The 22,430-nt window shown below is 41.3% G+C and overlaps 2 protein-coding genes and 1 long non-coding RNA gene across 4 annotated transcripts; 1 reads left to right on the top strand and 2 right to left on the bottom strand.

Annotated features, from left to right (window-relative positions):
* Window positions 1-1,962: 1,962 nt before the first annotated feature.
* Window positions 1,963-2,501, top strand: LOC116727329 (uncharacterized). The gene is made up of 3 exons (XR_004340787.1): window positions 1,963-2,012; window positions 2,115-2,191; window positions 2,458-2,501. It is a non-coding gene; the product is annotated as an uncharacterized LOC116727329 (long non-coding RNA).
* Window positions 2,502-4,505: 2,004 nt separating this feature from the next.
* On the bottom strand, window positions 4,506-7,659 carry LOC116727325 (microfibril-associated glycoprotein 4-like). Its single transcript, XM_032574702.1, has 6 exons — window positions 7,529-7,659; window positions 7,273-7,419; window positions 6,872-6,910; window positions 6,347-6,443; window positions 6,083-6,247; window positions 4,506-5,282 (listed from the first exon to the last, which is right to left on the bottom strand). The coding sequence occupies exons 1-6, from the start codon at window positions 7,562-7,564 to the stop codon at window positions 5,029-5,031; spliced, it is 738 nt and encodes a 245-aa protein (XP_032430593.1). The 5' UTR covers window positions 7,565-7,659; the 3' UTR covers window positions 4,506-5,028.
* A 785-nt stretch (window positions 7,660-8,444) lies between these two features.
* Window positions 8,445-22,195, bottom strand: LOC116727320 (neoverrucotoxin subunit alpha-like). 2 transcript variants are annotated; one of them, XM_032574693.1, is made up of 5 exons: window positions 22,111-22,195; window positions 20,649-20,744; window positions 10,860-12,335; window positions 9,777-10,355; window positions 8,445-9,728 (listed from the first exon to the last, which is right to left on the bottom strand). In XM_032574693.1, exons 2-4 carry the CDS (start codon window positions 20,737-20,739, stop codon window positions 9,805-9,807), a joined length of 2,118 nt encoding a protein of 705 aa, XP_032430584.1. In that variant the 5' UTR covers window positions 20,740-20,744; window positions 22,111-22,195; the 3' UTR covers window positions 8,445-9,728; window positions 9,777-9,804. The 2 variants fall into 2 exon arrangements, with proteins under 2 accessions (XP_032430584.1, XP_032430583.1); XM_032574692.1 differs by having other exon boundaries at window positions 8,445-10,355.
* Between the last annotated feature and the right edge of the window lie 235 nt (window positions 22,196-22,430).

The raw sequence follows: 22,430 nt of genomic DNA, 5'->3' as shown, positions 1-22,430 counted from the left end.
CATTCCCTACCGAAAGACAGACCATGAAGATCCCGTTCTGTGATCCCCTGTCCTCAGTCCCTCACCAAGGACGTCGTGTGAGGATCCTGGTCTGTCATCCCCCGTCCTCAGTCCCTCTTGTAAAATGCCGCATAAACGTCCTGTTTCGTCGTCCCCTGTCCTCAGTCCCTTACGAGGGACGATGCATGAGGATCCTTTTCTCTCATCCCCTGACGTCAGTTCCTCACCATTGACGCACTGGGAAGATCACGTTTTGTCACCCCGTGTTTTCAGTCTTTCACCATCAACACACCGTGAAAATCCAACTATGTCATCCCCTGACTTCTGTTTCTGGATTGAGACTGAAAAGGACATAGAAGAGGAACCAACACCTTCAACATCTGGTGGAACGACAGCAAGAGTTCCAGACACATGTGGTTTAGACCTCGCCACGTTTTAAGTGATTCTGATTAGATTGGGATCCGTAAAAACTGAAGACCTATTTGGGAAGTCACATTAGGACATCATCATTTCTCCGTTTTTTTGTTTTTTTAAATTAAAGCTAATGGGTTTCTAGCAAGCCTGTGGAAGCGTTAGGCAGCGCCTTGCACCGGGGCTGTTCTTTATCCCGCTGCTAGATGTAGCATTTTAGATGGTGAGGATCCTGGCAGGTCTGAGGAAGCCTTAGGTAGCGCCTTGCACCGGAGTTTTCTTCATCTTTGCGATTTCTTCTCAACTCCCCCATGTTTCAGGGTGAAATAGCGGTTCTTCCTCACGCTGTGCTCTCCGATATAGTAAATTGTTCTATCCTGTTCCTCCACTAATCCAGTCTCCAAGTTTTTAATCTTTCAGGTTTTAGCTGCTCATCGCTGGATCCTTTCGTCGTCGTCCATGTGGTTCCTGTCCTTCTGGACCCCTTGTTTTTCACGCTGCTTGTAAGTTTTTCCACATCCACATGATACTGCTTGCCTCCTGCTGGTGGTGGGGACCATCAGCTTTACTAAATAAAAGTAGAAATAGAAATTCACTATTGGTAATTTAGAAACTGTTAAACCATGTAGAGTTAAAGTTTACATTAAGTAAGGAATGCTTGCCTGACAACATGTTGTATTAGAAACCAAACTAAAGCATAAGGGCAATAAGAAATTAGAAGACAAAGGAGAACATAGACAGAATTTATGATTGAAGGATTTAATTAAGAGTTTTTATTCAGAGAGACACTAGAGAACAGGATCGGAGGAAAGGAAATGGAGAGCATGTGGAGTAAAGTATTATGTAGATAAACTATTAATCTCATGAAACAAATAGTTTATATGGCTAACAGCATGTTCATGTGTTGCAACACAGCAAAATCACAAAAGATGAATAGACATTAAAAAAATACCCGAACTAGCCTCTGGTCCAGGTTCAGACTTCTCAGATCTCTGATTGTCTGATCGTCCCAGGTTGGATCTCCTCCGCCTGTAATCCTCCACCTTCAGCACCACCAGTCAGGTGGAGGAAGATAAGAGAACCCAGTTGACAAAAAAAGTAAGAAACTTATTTTCATTTTAAATATGGATGAAATTGAGGTCAAATTTCAAAATTGTTCTTTCTTCTGGCCACGTATATTCTATTTGTTAACCCTGTTGTCTTTTCTATGGATTTCATTTCTACATCAACTCATGGTTGGTCAACTCATGTCACATGACATGAGTTGACCAACAATTAAAGCAGAAGACCAGCTCCGCCTGTAATCCTCCACCTTCAACACCACCAGTCAGGTGGAGGAAGATAAGAGAACCCAGTTGACAAAAAAAAGTAAGAACATTTATATCTACACAACATGACTAATCATTTCAAATATAGCTGCGGAGAGCTGAGCTGAAAGTTAGAAACTGTCTGCTGTCCATGCATATTTTCCTCCTTAACTTTATCTTCTCTCTTTATTTCATTTCTCTGTGAACTCATGTGATGACTGGAGTTGACCAACAATTAAAGCAGAAGACCTGCTCCACCTGCTGATCTACTGGTTGTAACAGCTTGTGGGAAAGGTGAGGACATGATGATGACTTTGATCAGAAAATCTCTTTCAATAATCCGTGATTTAGACAGAGATTAAGGAATGTGTGTCTGATCATGTGATGATTCCCCAGCATCACTGGACCAATCAGGCGAGAGAAGACAGAGAGGACTGAGGACTGAAACGAAAATACTCTGCCTGCCAAAAAAGGTAGACGATCCAGTGGCCCCAGGTTTACACACCATCTGTTGGTACTAAATACATTTTTTACAACCTTAACTTTTCTATAGTTGAGATTATTTTCTTAATTATTCAAGAATTGAAACCTTGGTTTTCCTTCCTGTTAGATCATATAAGCAAATAAAAGAAACAAATTTTAACATGCAAAAAGTTGATTTACAGTGAGCAACGCTACAACACTTTTATACATACAGTGCAGTAAACAATTCTCATTAAATTCCCCCCCGTTGTGACAGGTTTGAGGCAGACCGACCGCTGGGGAGATGGACCTCACCTGACACCATAACTCTGGATGTAACAGGTAGGTGAGCAGAAACTGAAGCTGCTGAGACATCTCAGAAAAGTTTCAGCATTTAATAACGTGCGTTGGACTTTGCGTTTCTCAAGTTTGTTCTTCTGTTTCCTTAGCTCGACTCTGCTGTCAAAACATCAATGACTCGAGAAGCGGACAGCGAGATTTCTGGTGCCTGGCTGGAGACGAGATTCTGATTATTCAAGAGCCAAAACAAAATGTCAGAATAAATAGTTAGAAGGCAGATTTGTTTTCTATTTGTTGTTGTTTTTATTATTAATGGTCCACGACACAAAATGTATCACTGCTGTAACTCTTGAGTTTAATAAAATGTTCTTCTTTCAATCTGTTATTTCTGAAGTCTTTTTTTTTTTTTTTACCATAATCATTTTTGGAAACATTATATATTAAAGGAACGCCCACATTTTTAATAGAACTTCATAACTGATCAAAGCACAAACTGGAGAACAGGATTAAAAGAAATTTATTTGTTTTAGTAAATGTTAATTAATCTGTAGTTACATCAATACAAAATTCACATCTTAAGAACTAACACAAGCCAGTCACACTGAAGAAGTATCCTGATGTTGACCTTCGACCCTTAGCTTCAACTGATTCACTGAAAGGTTGGGTAGAAATGTTACCCAGAGAACGCTCTTTTTCCTTCGTGGATTACACAGTTTTCAATTTCCCAGAGGAGAATCCATGTCTTTGTGCAACAGATTTATTTATTTGTTTTTTGACTCGTTTAGTTTCTAAATTGAAACTTTTATAAGCAGTGACAAGTGGGTTGTTTCAAGGACAAACAAAACGAGAACCCGTTTTTTTGTGTGGGTTGTTTCAAGGACAAACAACCCACACAAAAAAACGGGTTCTCGTTTTTTTGTGTGTTTAAATGTTATGTAAGGCAGCACACGTGTCACCCAATTACTTTGTGTGGCTCTAATTACATGCAGGTAGAATGATGAGATGCTGGTTTTTGTATGGGTTTTTTTTTGGCACAGCAAGAAGGATGTGAGGCTTCAGGTTTAGTGCAGAATTCAGTTTTATTTGAAAATACGAGCTTTTGACCAAAACAGCTCTGGATATGAAGACTTAATAGAAACAAAAGGGAAAAAATTATTTAAAAACCTGGATGTTATTCAGAATTAGATTTTTTTTTAAAATCAACAACATATTTTTCTGTTTGTTTTTTTCAAATGTTTTTGCAAACTATTTTTCTGAAACTGATAATGTAATTTGGATCAATAAAGTATTTTTGAATTGAATTTTGAATTTTAATTTTTCTCCCAATCCATGTTTTGCGACAAAGAGAAGTTTTCTCATTTATAGGTCCGAAACTGACAAAGTTAAGAATGACATCAGAAATATAATGTCACACCAGTCGTGTAAGTTTTAAAAATGTCATTGGGGCGTGCTGTGGTGGCGCAGGGGTTAAGCACAACCCACATATAGAGGCCTTATTGAAATTAATATAGTAATGTTCGAGGTGGGAGCTTCGGAAAAAGCGTCTACTCCATCTTGCGGTCCAACCGGAAGTCCATGTTCCTGTCTTTTGACCTAATGAACACCGCAGATGTTTTCAAGTCTTTGCTATTGATAGCCTACATGAGGTACTGTAGTTTCCTGCTCTTTGCTGCACCTTTGGTAACCAACGTGGCAAATGTACCGTCTCAGAGCTGAAGTCTTCCATCTGTCGGCCTCACTTTAAAAAATGACCATCGACGTACAAGCAGCACATTTTACTTGGATCTATTTGCTCATCTGGTGTAATGGTAAATTAAGATTTCTTGGTAATGTTGGAGCTTTTCATGCAGCAAAAACCAAGTGAAAAATCCTTTATAAATTTGATGGGTCCTTGTTATAGGAGCTTACATTTAGGCACTGACATGTCTGTTTGCATCCAGCTTCACCTTCACTCAACAATAACTGCACGTGCACTAATTGTCCCCATAAAAGACTTAAAAAAAAAAAAGTTATGTCCACTTTTAACTAAAACCACAAACTCAATATTTCATAATTACACTGGAATGACTTCACTTCATTCTACAGAGGCAGAGACACTGAAAGGTTCTAATTTAGGCTGTAACGACACATTTTTTCACATCTGGACTACATGTAGAATGTAAAAAAAAATAATTCGATAACATGATCCTATTTCTTCAGTAAACAACAGGTTACTATTTAGCTCACGAATCAAAGTAGTTTTACTGACAGACACAGAAGAAATTCAGACAGGTGCAATAGCGCCATCTGATGGATGAATGGGGAGACCGCAGCTTTTTACAACTACTGGATTTGCTGAGGCAGGGGATTTGATACGCTACTGAGTTCCTTCCGAGTTCAGTGACTGAGTGGGACGACTCTGACCGGTTGCACTGCCTCTGACCATTTCTCCAGTATTTGTTTGAGTCCAATCTTTCGCCCCGCTTCTTTCATCACGTCCTGCAGAATTGCTGGAGATCCCTTTCTGGGTTCCTGGAAACTTCTGATGACGCTTAAATCCCATCCCAGTTCACTGTGCTGGACGGATCTTCATGCTGATGGCCTTTAGGGAGTAGCCCCTGCCCTTCCAGGACGTCCACTCCACTCCGATGGCATAAAGAGTGCTGTCGGCCCCCCAGAGGTACACGCCGTTTGGGTTCGCACTGTGACAATCGGAGTACCAGAACCCTGCAAGGAACGATCGGGCGCAGTTGTTCACCCAGGTGTCCTGATCTTTATCGAATGTCGAGAACTTTTGTCCACTGATGTGACTCAGAGAGTCTCCTGAAGAAACAGAAAGTCACATTAGCACATTATTTTCTTAAATTACAAAGTATCTTGCAAAAATGTTTGTTTCTTGGTAAAACAAAAGCAGAACATAATACTTTTGGAAATACTCTTCTGATAAGGCAATTATGAATCCAGGCAAATAAAAAGTTGTTTAGTAAGCATGTTTTATTTTTTTTCTTTATGAAATAAATGGTAAAATATTAAACTTGTTGATAGATAAATAAAGTGCCAGGTTTTTTTCCTGCAGGTGTTAAACAAGAGGGGAGCAGGATTAGGAAAAGCTTGTTGCTTTAGGTGCAAACAGAACTCATGACATCTGCAACAATAAATGAAGTCAATAATATAACAAACTGCATTTGCATGTTAAGTTTGTGTTGTATGTTTTTTTTTAACAAGCTCAATCACACAAATAGTAAATTAGCCAATTATGTGGCAACGACAAAATTAATACTTGTATTATTAAAGTTACTTTCTACAAACTCCTCCGAATATCCCTGAACATTTTAAAAGAACGTGTCCTTTTTTATTTATTTTTTTATTTTATTTCATTGTTTAATCATTTTTTCATCACACTTGAAATGAAGCCAAAGCGATTTCTAATGAATTTTCATGCAGCAAGTGAAGCATCATGTGTACGTAGGGTTCGGCCTCACCTTGGCACTTAGACAACAATTCTGAGTGCCACACTGCAGGACAGGACACATTTAAAAACTACAAAATCTAATAATAATAATAATAATAATAAAATAATTTATCTTACCAGAAACAAAACAAAAAAGTCTGTCTTTACCCACCTGCCCCTCCGTTAGTGAATCCAGTCAGGTGAAGTCTGTAGCCGTCAGACTGTGGGCCCACGGAGAACGAGGTGTAACAGGCATACGACTTGTTTCCATCGAAGTCCTCCATGTCGATCAGCAGCTCTGTTCTCCTCTTAGTCAGGTGGAAGACATTTTCCAGACCTTGAACACGACAGAAACATTGGAGAGAGTGATCTCTCGGAACTTTTTACACGGTTTCTCTCTAGTCTTCATAACTGCTGCGTTGGCTTCACGTCTCACCGAGCCAGTACTCTCCCGCCGCGTTCCCGAAGCCGAACTTGTACTGATCCCAGGGCCTGTAGAAGTTCACGGAGCCGTCCATCCTCCTCTGGAAAACCTGCGGGGAGGTGAGAACGGTGATCCAGCTGAGCACAGCTCAGGTTTCCCCCCTGCTGAGCTTTGATGGATTTTGAGTTGGATTTCACAAATGGATGCTAATAACAACATCACCTACAATGAGTTCAAACTGTGCTTAAGTGTTTTTGCTTTGGGGTTCTTGTAAACGCTGACTGTAGATGGTGAGACCACAGATACATTTTTTGTTGTGAACTCAAAATTATTTCCAATAGTTTCCCTTTAATGAAACCAGTCGGCTACAGGTAAGAACCCTATCTAAAAAAAAAAAAGATAGGGATTCAAAATGCGTACAATTACAGTTATATTTTAACAGATGACTTTGAATTGAATTCCAAAGGAAGCTTTTGAAACTTCTAAAATAATGAAAAGCAAAAAATAAATTAAACAGCAAGAAGAAACCATCCCTACCGTCCACTTTCCTCCCAGAGAGTCCATGTCGCAGTAAACCTGCAGACACAAACATAGCAGCTGATTGAACCGGCATACTGATTCAGCTGCATATTGAGCCTCTGGTTTCTGATTTTTCGCAAGGAACAAAAAGAAACCAAGCCTGATTGACCTCCTTCTGGACTCTTGAGCCAATGCTGTAAAAACAATGAGCCCCATTATGATACCAAGCATCAGAGCTCATAGATTCCTATCAGGTGACATAAATTTGATGTTTGCCATATTTTTTAAATCAGGGTTGTTGTTTAAAAAAAAAAAAGTTTACATATTAAAAATCATCTATCAATATTGAGTGAAAATGTGAACTTTAAGAATCAGAATGTGATTATTAGTTACTGACATCCCAGGAGGTTTGAGCGTACCTGGACGGCCGATGTGGTTCCGATGGGATAGATGGTGTAAACTCCGCTGGGTCTGCTGGTGTCTTGGACGTAGACGTCATTGCAGTCCAGAGGGAGGCTGAGAGCTGAGGAGCTGGTCGCCACGGGAACCAGAAGGAGAAGAAACAGCTGCAGCAGAGGAACAGCTTATTCACGACAAGTCTGCAGAGTTAGAACTTTTCTCAAATCAAGCAAATGAGGAACATTCAAGAGTCCTGCGTTAACATCATAAACTCACCTTAATGGTCATTGCTCTTCTGTAAGGACCTAACATATGATGTCTGTCAGGTGGAGTTCTGCAGCAGTGGAGTCTCACCTGCTTTTATAACCGGCACAATGAGTTACTAATTCATGAAAGTCCCCTATTTGGAAATCAGAGAGTTTTTCTTTCGAATGTGTTGCGCAACTGATCTGGTAAAGTCACAGCAGTACACCTCTCTACTTCTCCTTTTTTTTAAAATATTATTATTATTATTTTAAACATAGTTTACCTCAAACCTCAATTCAGCTGTTGCTACTGAACTTCATGTGTTTAGTAAATTTAGCCAGTTCATTTTACTAACTGTAACTACCTGTTTGTGTTCCTTATTTACCTGTCCTATACCCGAACTATACTGTTCACATTAAATCTTTATTAAATCTACATGCTCTGATTTTCCTTTTCACAGAAAGGGCTCTGGACCATTGTTTTAGGATTTTAATTATTTTTTTTTGCCCCGTTTTTACTTGTTAATCAAATCACAAAGCTATTTATATACAATGTAAGCAAAACATCCAACTCAAAAACACGGGGCTGCCAGCATACATAGTTCTTTAAATCTTATGCTACATTATGTTACAAAGATTAGAGGCCAAAATTTTGAGTCATTGAAGCTTCATTGCATATATTTAGGTTATAATCTGTACTAAGCAGTATAATGTTAAGCTGGAACTAAGTGAGCTCTGATGTAGTATGATGCGATTATAAATTCCTTTTTTGTCTAGTGGGTTTAATTTTTGACATAGCTATGGATTGACATTTTGGGTTGACTTGTTAACTTAAAGCACTAGAGTATAACTTGACAGAACCTAAACCTGGGAGAAAATATGCACAGGTTTTCCTTTCAAGAAAATTAAATACACTGTATTCATCGGAGACATCACAAAACCAGAGGTTTATTTGCATTCTTTTTATTAAATTTCCCAACATTAGACTACAAGCATTAGAACAGTAGCATGAATGAAGTAATAATATAACTTTTTTTCAAAAGCAATCAAAAATAGTCAAACATACACATTATGTGGCAGGAAATGAATAAAGAAAGCATAACTGTTAATCGATCATTAAGAATCAGTAATAACACAAGTACAGGAAAAAACTGACTATCAAACACCACAAAAACTCTAAACCCCCACCAAAGCTGTAAAATAGTAAAAGAAAAAGAAAAAAAAGAAATCATAACATGAAATCTATAACTATGGCAACATCATATATTTTTCCAAACACCACAAAAACTATAAACCCCAACCAAAGCTGTAAAATACTAAAAAAAAAAAAAAAAATCGTAACATGAAATCTATAACTACGACAATATCATATATTTTTCGAATGTCAATCATATATAAAATCATGGAAGGTCACAATTATGTTTGACAGTACACTGTTATCTATCCCATAGATGTGATAAGTGAACAAAAAAGCATTTAAAACATGAAGATCATCCAATTGTAAGCAAAAAGATGCAAGAAGTCCTTTCTTGCAAAAAAAGTAATTATTTTAAAGTCGTACAGTTAATGATAAAGAAGACATATTATCCAAAATGTTCTTTTTTGCCTGTTTTTGTCCTTTCATTTGGGTATCTACTGCTTACAGAAACAATCCAAGAGCAAAAAAACAAAACAAAACAAAAAAACAGCCATTATTTGGCAATTGGTAAATGTTTTACTGGTGTCTGAACCGTTTCAAAAACATCTGCAGTACAAATTCCATTATTGATAGCAACTCCAGGCCTTGCCAAGCCCCTCACCTGAAAACTGGGGTTCCATCCACTTCATTACAAGAAGCATTATCGTATGTTTCTCTGACAGAAAAGTCACCAAAAAAGAATGACTTTCTTTAGATTTATTACTTGCTTTATGGCAAGGAGAGAATGCATTCAGTTACACAGACTGCAGGTCAGAACCTGTCTGCTGGAGAGAAAAAGATTTTCTCACCTTCACTTACTTATTCTCAGCTTTTAGTCAAACAGGCCTTTTTAAAATGGTCACACTTTAATATGACAGTAAAAAAACTACTGAGGAGGGACAAATAAAACTCTAACTACTGTTTCTATGAAAACAGTAGTTATTCTTATTCTATTTCAACATGAGGGTCAAACATAAATTATGATCAAAACTCATAAAAAGAGATGTGAAGTCTGGAACTGATTGATTGATTGATTGATTGATTGTAGTAAATTACCTAGTAAACGTTTGCTTTCATTACTCACACCTCTGTTTAAGCCATTTTTTTGTTTCAAACTGAACCAAATGTCTTTACAGACACAGGGCCAAGTAACCATTTCTTCCCCACATTTTCAGACATGGGTAAACTGGCTCAACGAAACTGCAACGGAAACTGTGAAGGTGATCCACTTTTTCACCTCTGACTACATAATACGACAAAGAACCAGCGGGCCAATCCAGATACAACCCAACACGGGATAAGCCGGTCGTGGAAATAGGTTTGTCCGTGCAGATATTATTATGCTCTATGAAGAACATGGGTTGTTCGTTTTTCCACCTCCAGCCCAAAGACCAGCTCATTTCATTGTGACCAAAGTGAATCCATTTACTATCACCTCCTTTCCTGTGTATTCCTTTGTAAGAAACACCAACAGCGGTACCTATACCTCTTTCAGTGTTCAGTTCCATCTCCCAGTAGTGGAGCTTCGTCAGCCTTTCTTTGAACATGAGCTGGTAGGCTTCGTCAAATCTCCAGGGGTTATCGGGATATGACTGCCTGTCTCCGTGTGTCACACTCTTGGTTCCATCGAGAATGAGGTTTGGCTGTGCTGTGTCTGGATCCATATTGAGGCTGCTGGCATCTGAGGGGGAGAAAAACAGATACCCTGATCAAGGTCACGATTTCAAAAAAGGTCTGTAGAGTTTTTATTTAATGTGTAACCTTGTACTTTACACATCTGCTCAGGGACAATATCTAAATATTTATTTCCTAAGTAATCTTCAGTGCAAGAAGTGAAGTATCCATTTGGCTTTCATGAACACTGTTGCTAAATAACAACAAATTCAAGTGGATGCTCAACATTGTCACAAGACCCAAACACTTTGGTTCAATGTTCGAGGTGTCACGTGACAAGGCTAACCAGGCTAACAAGGCTAATATATGTCATATATATTTTTATGTTGTTATATGTTACACATTTTGTTAAATGCCACCTCTCTTTCTTCTCTTTGTAAGGCAGTCCGCTCCTCCTCTGCCATATCAGATATAAATCCCTAGCTCTATTCTGAGAAAACTTGTGACACTCAGATAAATTTGATTTTACATTGGTCTGGGAAAAATATTGAAACAATGAACAGTGACTTACACCACAGGAGATCTCTTCTTTCTGTTATTTTTTCTACATCAACAAAATTGGGTCTTTTAAAATCTTCCGTGATCAGTTTGTTGTTCCTGTAGTGGTAGATGGTTGCTCCTTTGTATTTCTTGTTTTCCTTGGCTGTTACTACAAATCTGTATTTTGCTTCGTTCTTCAGACCTGCCACAAGTTCACCAATCTCTGCGGCTTTTTCTCTTATTCTTGTTAATTCTTCTTCTGAGAAGTACCACAGGTCCTCAGTGGCTGGACTGACATTCCCTGTGGCCTTGATGTCCATTGTCTCCATGTACTCTGCCATTTTCTGAAGATAAGGATCTGACTTTTCCAGAGAGGTAAAAACGAAGCAGAGGACATCCTCTACTTTGGGGCACAGAAGCTCCTCAACAACGTCAGAGTCTTTTGGGAGGATCTTTGCTCCGTCCATTGCCTCAACACAGGACTTGATCACATTGGCTTCTCTTTCCATGTTTTCCATCCATTTAATTAATTTGTCTGATTTGAACGGAGACTGTTCTTTCTCATCCAAGAATCTCAACAGCTCATTCTCGTCTTCCTTTCCTGCCCTGATGCCTGGAATCTTCTTTGCAATTAGATCTTGAAGCATCCCTTCGTACATGCTGCAGTTTTCCTTGAAACCTAACAAAATTGTGGAAATCTGCGGGAATTGATAGCTGTCTGCCAAACAATCATTGCATCTCATTTTCAAGTTCTGAAGCTCTACCAGGGCATTTTGAGCCTTTCCCAAAAGCCCAGTACTCAGTTCCATTTTCACCTCGGAAGCTGATGGATCAAAATTCTTCAGAGGCATCAACCAGACCTTCAGTGGAACACTGTGCTCTTTCTTTGCACCTAGTAGCGTTGGGAGATTGACGTACGTCAGCAGTGCATCCTGGAATGATGTAGGGTTTTTTTCTGGAATCAGGTCTCCATAGAATGTGCAGGAAAATGCATCAGCCACAGCTTGTTCTTCATTAAACAGTTTGATGTCAACTTCTCCACTCACACTTATTCCAGGGAACTTGTTTATAGTAGCTTGGAGGTTGCCCTCAATCTTCTGAAGGGTTTTCGTGTCCACCTTGTTACTGTCCAACACAAAGAATGCATTTGCACCGTAAAGGATACCAGTGACAACATGAGTGGCCAAACGCTTCATGTCATCAGCAATCTTCAGCTGCTTCTTCATTTCATCAGCCGATATGTTCAGCTGCTTGAAAGTGGTGGTGGCTTTGTACTGGAAGGTTATGCGGCTTTGATTGTGGGATTTCTTCTTGTCATTCAGATACTTTGCAGATCCTCCGACTTCAATCAGACCGCCCAGAAAACTGGCTTTTAGAGAGGCATTCACATCCAGCAGATTAGACTTCATGTCCAAGGAATCGGAGGAGGTGATTTTAAAATCACTGCTATGCTGGGAATTTTCCATAATCATGTGTTGTAGGGTCGTTTCATCCCACAGAGTGGCACCTTTAAAACATGATATCAGAAAACAAATTAGAAGGAAACACAGTTAAGGTATTTAAGCAAGACAAAAACATATTCTTGCTTTTCTGTTGGGTTATATGTCTTGCCACCTATAAATTGTTTCTTAGGGAAACAGTATAACTTTTTTTATATAAATTTGTTCACTTCTGAGCTTTGAAGAAAATAAGTTGTTTTGGGGGCGGGGTCTGTGGAAACTTTAAACAGACTTTTGTAGGATTAGCTGCATATATTTTCAAGCAATTTTTAAAAAAATCAAACATGTAGCCTAAGGCGTAAATTCAAGCTGTGAGACTCTCTTCAGCCTACCGGCATCATTAATTACCACACCTCCGCCTCAGGCAACCAGCACCAGATTGTTTGCCCAATCACCACGCAAGAGCTCAAACACTGTTTTAGCAAACATTACCTGCATCCAACAGCTTTATTCAACACGGTCGGTTAGTTTGGCGGAAAAACTGTGCAAAGTTCTTCACGTTTTGCTAGTTTGTTGTCATGATTCTAAAACACCGGAGCAGCTCTGCACAGCAGCAGCAGTGCTCCTTTGCTGCTGCACAGCAACTACAGCAAACCCAGCACAGTTACTTCACCATAAAAATGAAAAAAAATAAAAAATTATTAAAAAAAAACCAAACGCTTTATTTGGGACACAGAGTAATAAGCATTTCCAATTCTAGTGTCTACTGATTTTATTTAAATGGTCAAGAATTAGTAATCATAACTGGCTACCTCCAGCTTCTCAATGTTTCGGAATGGCTGTCACATATACAGTATCTTGGTCCTTCCATTCAACCATCTGCCGACAAAATTTGCAGAAACTTTTTTGCCCGTTTCATAAAACTTGGTAGCCCTGAATCTTGTGCCAAGCGTTGAGCTTGTCATGATGAGTCTATATTTCTAGCCCACATGCAGAACACGACACAGGAGAGCAATATATATTGTAAGTGAATTTTATTACAACAGCAATATTTGAATGTACTGCAGATTACGGGTCAATCCAGGGGGGGAAAAGGCTCACGGAGTGGTCGGCACACTATAAAGAACACAGCAAGAAGATGGTGAGTTCACAGGGTGTAGGAGACGGGAGTGATGACAGTTAATTGGAGTAATCTTACTTGTTGAACAGGAGTTTGTAGGTTTGGAGGGATAACTGCCGTGCTCGGGGTCCTTGTTTCCTTATGATCCAGGAGGAACAGCGCTTGGCCACAGAGATCCAGAAGGCGGCGAGGGAGTGTTGTCGGGGGGCGGACAGGTAGGTTCAGGCAGGACAGAGACAGAGGAGCGGCACGACTGTCAGTCGGAACCTCCAGGAGGGACTTGCGATCAGCCGGAGGAGGTGAGTCTGGAAACTCGGGTTACCAGTGGGTATGTTCCACGGCGTCACGAGGGGAACCCAGGACGTCTCAGGGAAAACACCTGAAGGCAGGAGACAACAAGGAGAATCACTAAGTGATCAGACACCAAGGAGAAAAACAGAGACTAGCTCAAGGGGGCTCAGAGGTACCGTTACTGGCTAACACTCAGGCATCGAAGTACTGGCAGTCAGCTCCTCTTGTACACCTTGCCTGACGAGCAGATAGATCACAGGTGCGCAGGATGACAACACACCACTCCAGAGAGAGGTGAGTCTGGCGCCATCTGGTGGCTAGATGGTGAGAAGCAGCAAGCCGACTCCCACAAGGAAAACAAAGAACCCCGGAACACGACAGTACCCCCCCCTCAACGGTCGCCACCTGGCGGCCGAGATGAAGAGGAGGGAAGAGACGAGCGGTAATCCGTGATGAGGGAAGGATCTAAAATAAAAGAGCCAGGAACCCAAGAGCGATCCTCCGGACCGTAGCCCTCCCAATCGACGAGGTATTGCCAACCACGACCTCGTCGACGGGAGTCAACGATCCGGCGGACAGAGTAGGCAGGATGGCCATCAATATCTCGGGGGGGAGGAGGGGGCTCGGTAGGAGGGCAGAGCGTGCTGGTCTGGACGGGCTTTATCTGAGAAACGTGGAAAGTGGGATGAACTCGGAGGGAGGCTGGCAGACGGAGGCGAACAGCGGAGGGATTAATAATGGATTCGACCTCACAGGGGCCGACAAAACGGGGAGACAATTTTTTGGACATTGACTTTAAAGGAATGTCTCGGGATGATAACCACACCTTCTGGCCGGGAGTGTAGGTGGGAGCCGGAACCCTCTTACGGTCTGCCTGTCGTTTGTTTTGTTCGGCTGTGCTGTTAAGGTTGTGAATTGTGGATTTCCAAATGTTCTGGCAACGACGGATATGGTGGCGGACTGAGGTTACCGAGATGTCTCCCTCTTCGGACGGAAGTAGTGGGGGTTGATAACCTATGGAGGCTTCGAAAGGGGATAAACCAGTTGCGGCAGAGCTAAGGCTGTTATGGGCGTACTCGACCCATGGGAGATACTGACTCCAATCTGACGGATTGGAGGAGGTGAAGCAGCGGAGAGTAGTTTCTAAATCCTGATTAAGTCTCTCGGTTTGGCCATTCGTCTGGGGATGGAAACCAGAAGTGAGAGAAACCCTTGCATGAAGTGCAGTACAGAAATTTTTCCACACCCGGGAAATGAATTGTGGTCCTCGGTCCGATAAGATCTCTAGAGGTATGCCATGCAGGCGGAAAACGTGTTTAATAAGCAACTGGGCCGTTTGAAATGCCGTGGGCAGTTTACGGAGGGGGACAAAGTGGCAGGCCTTAGAAAAACGGTCTACAATGGTTAAGATGGTGGTCATCCCCTTAGAGGGTGGCAATCCTGTGACAAAGTCTAAGGAAATATGAGACCACGGGCGTTTGGGAATAGGTAGCGGCAGTAGGAGACCAGATGGAGGTTGGTGAGATGCCTTATTACGTGAGCAGATCGTACAGGCTAAGACATACTCCTTAACATCTTTATGGATTGAAGACCACCAGAATTTACGGTTGACAAGGGCAATGGTACGACTGATACCTGGGTGGCCCGAGAATTTGGAGGCATGAATCCACTGCAGGAAACGGGCACGGACAGAGGTGGGCACGTAAATCTTAGTAGGTGGGCACGAGTCGGGAGTGGGTTCAGATAGTTGAGCTTGCCTAATAATGTCTTCAATCTCCCAGGTAACCACTGCAACCGTGCAGCTGGGGGGCAGGATAGGGGCGGGAACCTTCTCGGAATCCTCAGGTGAGTGGAGTCGGGAAAGGGCATCCGGCTTGATATTACGAGACCCTGGACGGTAGGAAATGGAGAGGTTAAATCTGGAGAAGAACAGTGACCAACGTGATTGACGGGGGTTAAGTCTCTTAGCCGACTGCAGGTAAGAGAGGTTCTTGTGATCGGTCCAGACCAGCACCGGATGCTCAGCCCCCTCCAACCAATGCCGCCACTCCTCCAGAGCCAACTTGATGGCCAGAAGCTCTCGATCCCCCACATCATAGTTACGTTCAGGAGGAGATAATCTGCGGGAAAAGAAAGCACAAGGATGAGTCTTGTTGTCTTGGGGGGAGATCTGGGATAACACGGCTCCAACTCCAGTGTCCGAGGCGTCGACTTCAACAATGAACTGTTTGGACGGGTCTGGCTGAATGAGAATGGGAGCATTAGCAAAAAGGTTCTTGAGTTGAGTAAAGGCGGCCTCTGCCTCCGAGGTCCAACTGAATGGAATTTTGGTAGAGGTGAGAGCAGTTAGAGGTAGGGCGGTTTGACTGTAATTACGAATGAATCGGCGATAGAAATTGGCAAAACCCAGGAAGCGCTGGAGTTGTTTACGGGTTTGAGGAGTCGGCCATTCCAATACCGCTCGAATCTTTTCCTCTGTGGGTCTCACCTGTCCGCCCCCAAGTATGAATCCAAGAAACGACACTGATGATTGGTGGAACTCACACTTTTCAGCCTTGATGTATAACTTGTTCTCCAAAAGACGTTGCAGGACCTGGCGAACATGATGCTTGTGATCGTCTAGAGACTTTGAGTAGATCAGAATATCATCCAGATAAACAAACACGAAAACATTTAGAAAATCCCTCAACACGTCATTTACGAGGGCCTGGAAAAAGGCTGGAGCATTAGACAACCCAAAAGGCATCACCAAGTACTCAAAGTGACCTATTGGTGTCTTAAATGCTGTCTTCCATTCATCTCCCTTTCTAATACGGAGTAAATGGTAAGCATTTCTCAAGTCAAGCTTTGAAAAAACTGTTGCCCCATGAACAGGTTCAAAGGCAGAGGATAACAGAGGAAGGGGATATTTATTCTTAACTGTTATGTTATTTAACCCTCTGTAATCGATGCAGGGCCTAAGGGAACCATCTTTCTTACCAACAAAAAAGAATCCTGCTCCCAAAGGAGAGGAGGAAGGGCGGATTATGCCGGCTGCCAGAGATTCTTTAATATATTTCTCCATGGTTTCTCTCTCTGGTCGGGAAATGTTGTAAAGACGGCTTGTAGGTAACGGAGCACCGGGTAGGAGATCTATAGCACAATCGTATGGTCGATGTGGGGGTAATGAGAGAGCCTTGGACTTACTGAATACCGGAGTTAGGTCATGATATTCAGGTGGGATGATCGACAGGTCGGTCGGGTCTGCCTCCTGCGGGTCTGCTGGTGGTGGACCTGGGGGAACAGCTGAGCGGAGACAAGATAAATGACAGGAGGTGGACCAGGATTCGACATGTCTGTCTGTCCAGTTGATTTGAGGGTTATGTTGCTGGAGCCATTTAAAGCCAAGGATGATGGGAGAGTTGACCATGGGGAAAACAAAAAAAGAGGTGAGTTCGCTATGATTTCCGGAAATAATGAGATGTAGCGGTTTGGTCTGGTGAGTTATTCGAGGTAGGGTGTTCCCATCAATGGCAGTGACTCGAAGAGGGACAGTGAGTGGCTCGGTCTCGATCGACATTTGCTGAACTAAAGTACAATCAATAAGATTTTGTTCACAGCCTGAATCAACAAGAGCAGACAATGGGAATGATTGATCTTTACAGATCAAGGTGGCAGGTAGTGACAGGCGAGGAGAATCTTTCCTTTGCAAGTGGTCCGCCAGCCTCCTCACTTCCACTGGCGGACCTGGGAGTTTGAACGGACTGGGCATTGGGCGAGAAAGTGCCCTGGGGATCCGCAATACAGGCAGAGACGAGAGGAGATGCGTCTTTGTCGCTCCTCAGGAGTGAGACGTGTCCGACCCACCTGCATGGGCTCAGGATCCTGAGGAGCCTGCGGAGAAGGAATCGCTGGAACAGGTAGAACTCCTCCATGAATCTTAACTAGCGGTTCTCTATGTCTTCTCTCCCTAGTACGAGACCGGATCCTATTATCGAGGCGAATAGTTAGGCTGATCAAATCTTCTAAGGTCTCTGGTTCATCTAGCGTAGCTAGTTCATCTTTTAGAGTTTCGTTAAGAGCGTTAAAATAAACACTCTTCAATGCAGCTGCATTCCAATCAGTTGCTGCAGCTCTTATTCTAAAATCTATAGCAAAATCTGCTACAGTGCGTTGACCCTGTTTAATTCCCATGAGCTCGCGTGAGTTAAATGATTTATCGGAGTCTTGACTGAAAGTTTGTTGGAACTCTTTCAAAAACTCGTCAAATGAGCAGTTATAATTTGCAGGGGAAGGAAATCGGGCCTGAGCCCAGTCTAAGGCCCGCCCGGATAACAGGGACAAAACATAAGCGATTTTAGAGCCATCTTGAAGGAAACTCTGAGGGGAGTGGTTGAAAATAATAGAACATTGCATTAAGAAACCTTTACATCTGCTCAGGTCCCCAGAAAATCTCTCAGGAAGCGGTGGTCGAACCTCGGAAAACGTGGGCTGGACTGATTGGACCGGAGCCGGAACTGGGGCTGGACTTGGAGAAGGAATCTGAGAAGCGGAAGGTTTGAGATAATTGATTATCTCAGCTAACTGCCGGTTAGTTTCGACTTGTCGTGAGCTAAGCTCTCTTAAAGCCGTTTCATGTGATTGTAACTGGGTGTGTTGATCGGACAACGCTCTCCTGATCGCATCTGCTGGGCTTGTTTGCTGGCCTGAGTGTTCTGTCATGATGAGTCTATATTTCTAGCCCACATGCAGAACACGACACAGGAGAGCAATATATATTGTAAGTGAATTTTATTACAACAGCAATATTTGAATGTACTGCAGATTACGGGTCAATCCAGGGGGGGAAAAGGCTCACGGAGTGGTCGGCACACTATAAAGAACACAGCAAGAAGATGGTGAGTTCACAGGGTGTAGGAGACGGGAGTGATGACAGTTAATTGGAGTAATCTTACTTGTTGAACAGGAGTTTGTAGGTTTGGAGGGATAACTGCCGTGCTCGGGGTCCTTGTTTCCTTATGATCCAGGAGGAACAGCGCTTGGCCACAGAGATCCAGAAGGCGGCGAGGGAGTGTTGTCGGGGGGCGGACAGGTAGGTTCAGGCAGGACAGAGACAGAGGAGCGGCACGACTGTCAGTCGGAACCTCCAGGAGGGACTTGCGATCAGCCGGAGGAGGTGAGTCTGGAAACTCGGGTTACCAGTGGGTATGTTCCACGGCGTCACGAGGGGAACCCAGGACGTCTCAGGGAAAACACCTGAAGGCAGGAGACAACAAGGAGAATCACTAAGTGATCAGACACCAAGGAGAAAAACAGAGACTAGCTCAAGGGGGCTCAGAGGTACCGTTACTGGCTAACACTCAGGCATCGAAGTACTGGCAGTCAGCTCCTCTTGTACACCTTGCCTGACGAGCAGATAGATCACAGGTGCGCAGGATGACAACACACCACTCCAGAGAGAGGTGAGTCTGGCGCCATCTGGTGGCTAGATGGTGAGAAGCAGCAAGCCGACTCCCACAAGGAAAACAAAGAACCCCGGAACACGACAGAGCTATTCTTATTCTTTACGATGAAGACATTGGTGTTTCAGGGTTTTTTCACAATGATTTATTATGTCTGTGTGAATGGGAGAAATGGGCAAATCAATCCAAAAATATCCATATTATCAATACCAAGTCAGTATTAGTATCAGATACTAATTATTTAGCATGATAAGATTGATATATTAGTTTCAGATTCCCTCTTAAAACGTATTTTATTTTTGTATTGTAGTTTCTCAACTGGACTGTAAAAAGATGAATCCTTTGATTTGTTTTCAAATTATATTTTTGCACTTTAGAAATCAATGCACACAAATTTGTTGTTTTTTCCTATTGATTCTGTTTATCATGCAAATATGTCATTAACGTATTTTATCGACATCTATAAACTTTTTCTAATTTTCTGTCTGTCTAAAGTTTTAACAAAATATGTCAAAGGAAAAACCATAACACAGGCTAAAGGTCAGAAGTTTGATAATATTTCATACTTAAGTAATAAGTATTGATATTGGTATTGGCAATAATGGCTCTGAATTTACTTGGTGTAGCATCATTTCTAAAATATGCAGTGTTGCACACTTCTAGTGGAAAAGTAGAGTTGAATGTTTGCATCAGCTACACTGTAAAAGACAAACAAACCAAAAAAAAGTCTGTAATTTATGGTAAAATACTGTCAGTTCTGGTTGCCAATATTTACAATATAAATTTATATGGAGTAAAATTCTATTGCTAGTAGAGAAGTGTTTTTTTTAAGTGTATAAATTGACAGCATTCAATCTGCATAATGATTCATGTGGTTATCTGAAACAAAAATTGTTTGATGAAAATTTCTAAATGATTTCTAGATTTTCTGAAAAAAGATATTTCTGTCTGTCAGTAAATTTCTACTTTATTGCTAAGCAGCTCACACTGACACCAGTGTTAAATGTTTTAGAAATGCATGGGACTCTTTGTAAGAGGTATTTCAACAGCGCCAAATTTTCCTGTTGATACTTTTTATCGTTTTATTAACCAGTGTTTTTTGGCTCAGGCAGCTTTTGGTTTGAGAGTAGTTAGACAGGGTAGTGAAACTGGGGGAAGACATGTGGTAAAGCTCAAAGGTCAACAGGCCAGGAATTGAACCTGCGATGGCCATGTCGAGGACTAAGGTATCCTTTTGTGAGTTGTTCTCTACTCCTACATCACCACAACACCCTGACTGGTACAGTGTCTGTCTCTAGTGAAGCTTGTGTCATGACATCAGACGTAGGATATGAACACGGCATTTCAAGTAAAGCCAAAATAAAAAGTTCTTTAAGTTAAAAGTTTTAACTTTTAAGTGATAGATAACTTATAGACATAAGTTGGTTCACTTAAACACATAGACATTATGTCTATGTCACTTATAGACATAAGTGAACAACACGTCTATAAGTTGGTTCACTTATGGACATACAGAAGTTCATTCTTACCTGGGATGATTTGATCTTTGCTAGCATCATAAAGCATGCCTAAGGTAAAAGGCCGACCAAGAGCAGCAACTTGAGTAACACCTTTGTCCATGTTTCCTGCATGAAAAAAACATTAAATAACATGACTTAAATCTATCCATGTGTTGTGAAATGATGTTATTTGTTAATCGATATGTTGCTTGTGTAGTTTTGGTCAGTGTAATGTTCCAGGTCATTCATATCCAGAAAGAATATATTTACATGATCTAGCAACTGGCCTGAAAAGTCATGAAGGAATGTAAAAAAAATTCAAAAGCTAAGTGAGCAGTTATGGAGCTAAGACTTGGAAAGTTCCAAGAAGGAGGGAGAATTAGTGATTGAGGGGACTCATTATTGTTGGAGGAGGATAATGAGAGACGTGACCAGGGACGGATTGAGGAAGAGTTCAGATTAGCTACCGCTTCCTGGTAGGAAGGAGAGGAAATGTTCATGAAGAAGGAGCGTTTCCTGCAGGCAGAAGGGCAGGCGTGTGTGAATCTGGGAGGGGGAAGCTAGCACTAAGCTAGCAGGGAGTCAGACAAACACTGGGAGTTGGAATAATGATGGCCCGTGGAATTAAGAATGAACACGTTCTGAGAAGTTTCAGTAATAAGAATAATTATGAATTTCAATAGAAATCATGGTAAGTATGGGAAAAGAAATAGAACATTGGAAAACAGCTATTAATAGAATGTAGAATGTTTTAAAAATGACTAGACACATCTTCAGTATATGCTATCTAGGGGAGTTGTAGCCAAAATGTGGAAATGTTCAACATAGATTGATTGCAAGAATGTTAGGGTTGTGTGGGTAAAGTAATTGAAGTAACTGCTGTTAGTAATTACTTCAAGTGAACTTATTGCACCACACCTCTGTTAAGGTATCCATCCTTTGTTATATTAAATTAGTTTGCAGACGTACAGATCTATGGTAAACTTATTGTCAGTAAATAGGTTTTCATAGAGTTAAGAATAAATCATATGTTTTATATAATTTGCCTGTACTGGTAGCAGGGGTGCTGCCAGGAATCTTGGGCCCCCTGACAAAAAATTTAATTGCCCCCCCTAACTAGCACAATATTTACTGCTCATGAATTTTACATCCAACAGTCCACATACAGTATGCAAGGAGGTTGCTTACATTTTTTCTATTAGTTTTAGATTACTGAAATGTCTCTCCCCATGAGCAACAGTCATAGGCAACATGCAAAATATACATGAAGCAGGAAAAATGAATTGGAAAGACATAAACAGAAATTCCACATGTGACAAGTGCAAAAAACTGGGTGATTAGGAACACAAGTTTCAGAACAAAACAGCTACAAAATAAGCAATGAAGATAGTATAAGGACGTGGAAGAAGTTAACATGTGATGGAGCACAACAAAGGCACAATTGTTGTGAAAGTAGCCTATATTTATCTTTAGATGTGCAATAATTCCTTACCTGGTGAAGTTGAGTTATGAAGAAACTAACACGGTAATATTCTTGGCTTCTGACAAGTGTGTCTAGGAGCTTTTTTACTGCTCAGCTCACAGAGCTATTTATACTGAATCGAAGCTCCGCCCCTTAGGTGCCTCATCTCAGAGCACGTTCATCCCCAAGCACTACACTTATGTAGTGCTTGGGGATATGATTCTGATATAATTGCTTACGATGTGTAATTATTATTTTAAGTACATTTGAATTGTTGAAATGTTTTTAATTTTTCTTAGTAAGTGTATCAACTGACTTTTGATTAAGTTGTCTTTGAATTTAATTTTCTG

This window comes from Xiphophorus hellerii, chromosome 10 (genome assembly GCF_003331165.1).
Source record: "Xiphophorus hellerii strain 12219 chromosome 10, Xiphophorus_hellerii-4.1, whole genome shotgun sequence".
NCBI lineage: Eukaryota > Metazoa > Chordata > Actinopteri > Cyprinodontiformes > Poeciliidae > Xiphophorus > Xiphophorus hellerii.
The sequence above is the reverse complement of the archived record's forward strand: the minus strand, read 5'-3'. Positions and strand labels throughout refer to the sequence as shown.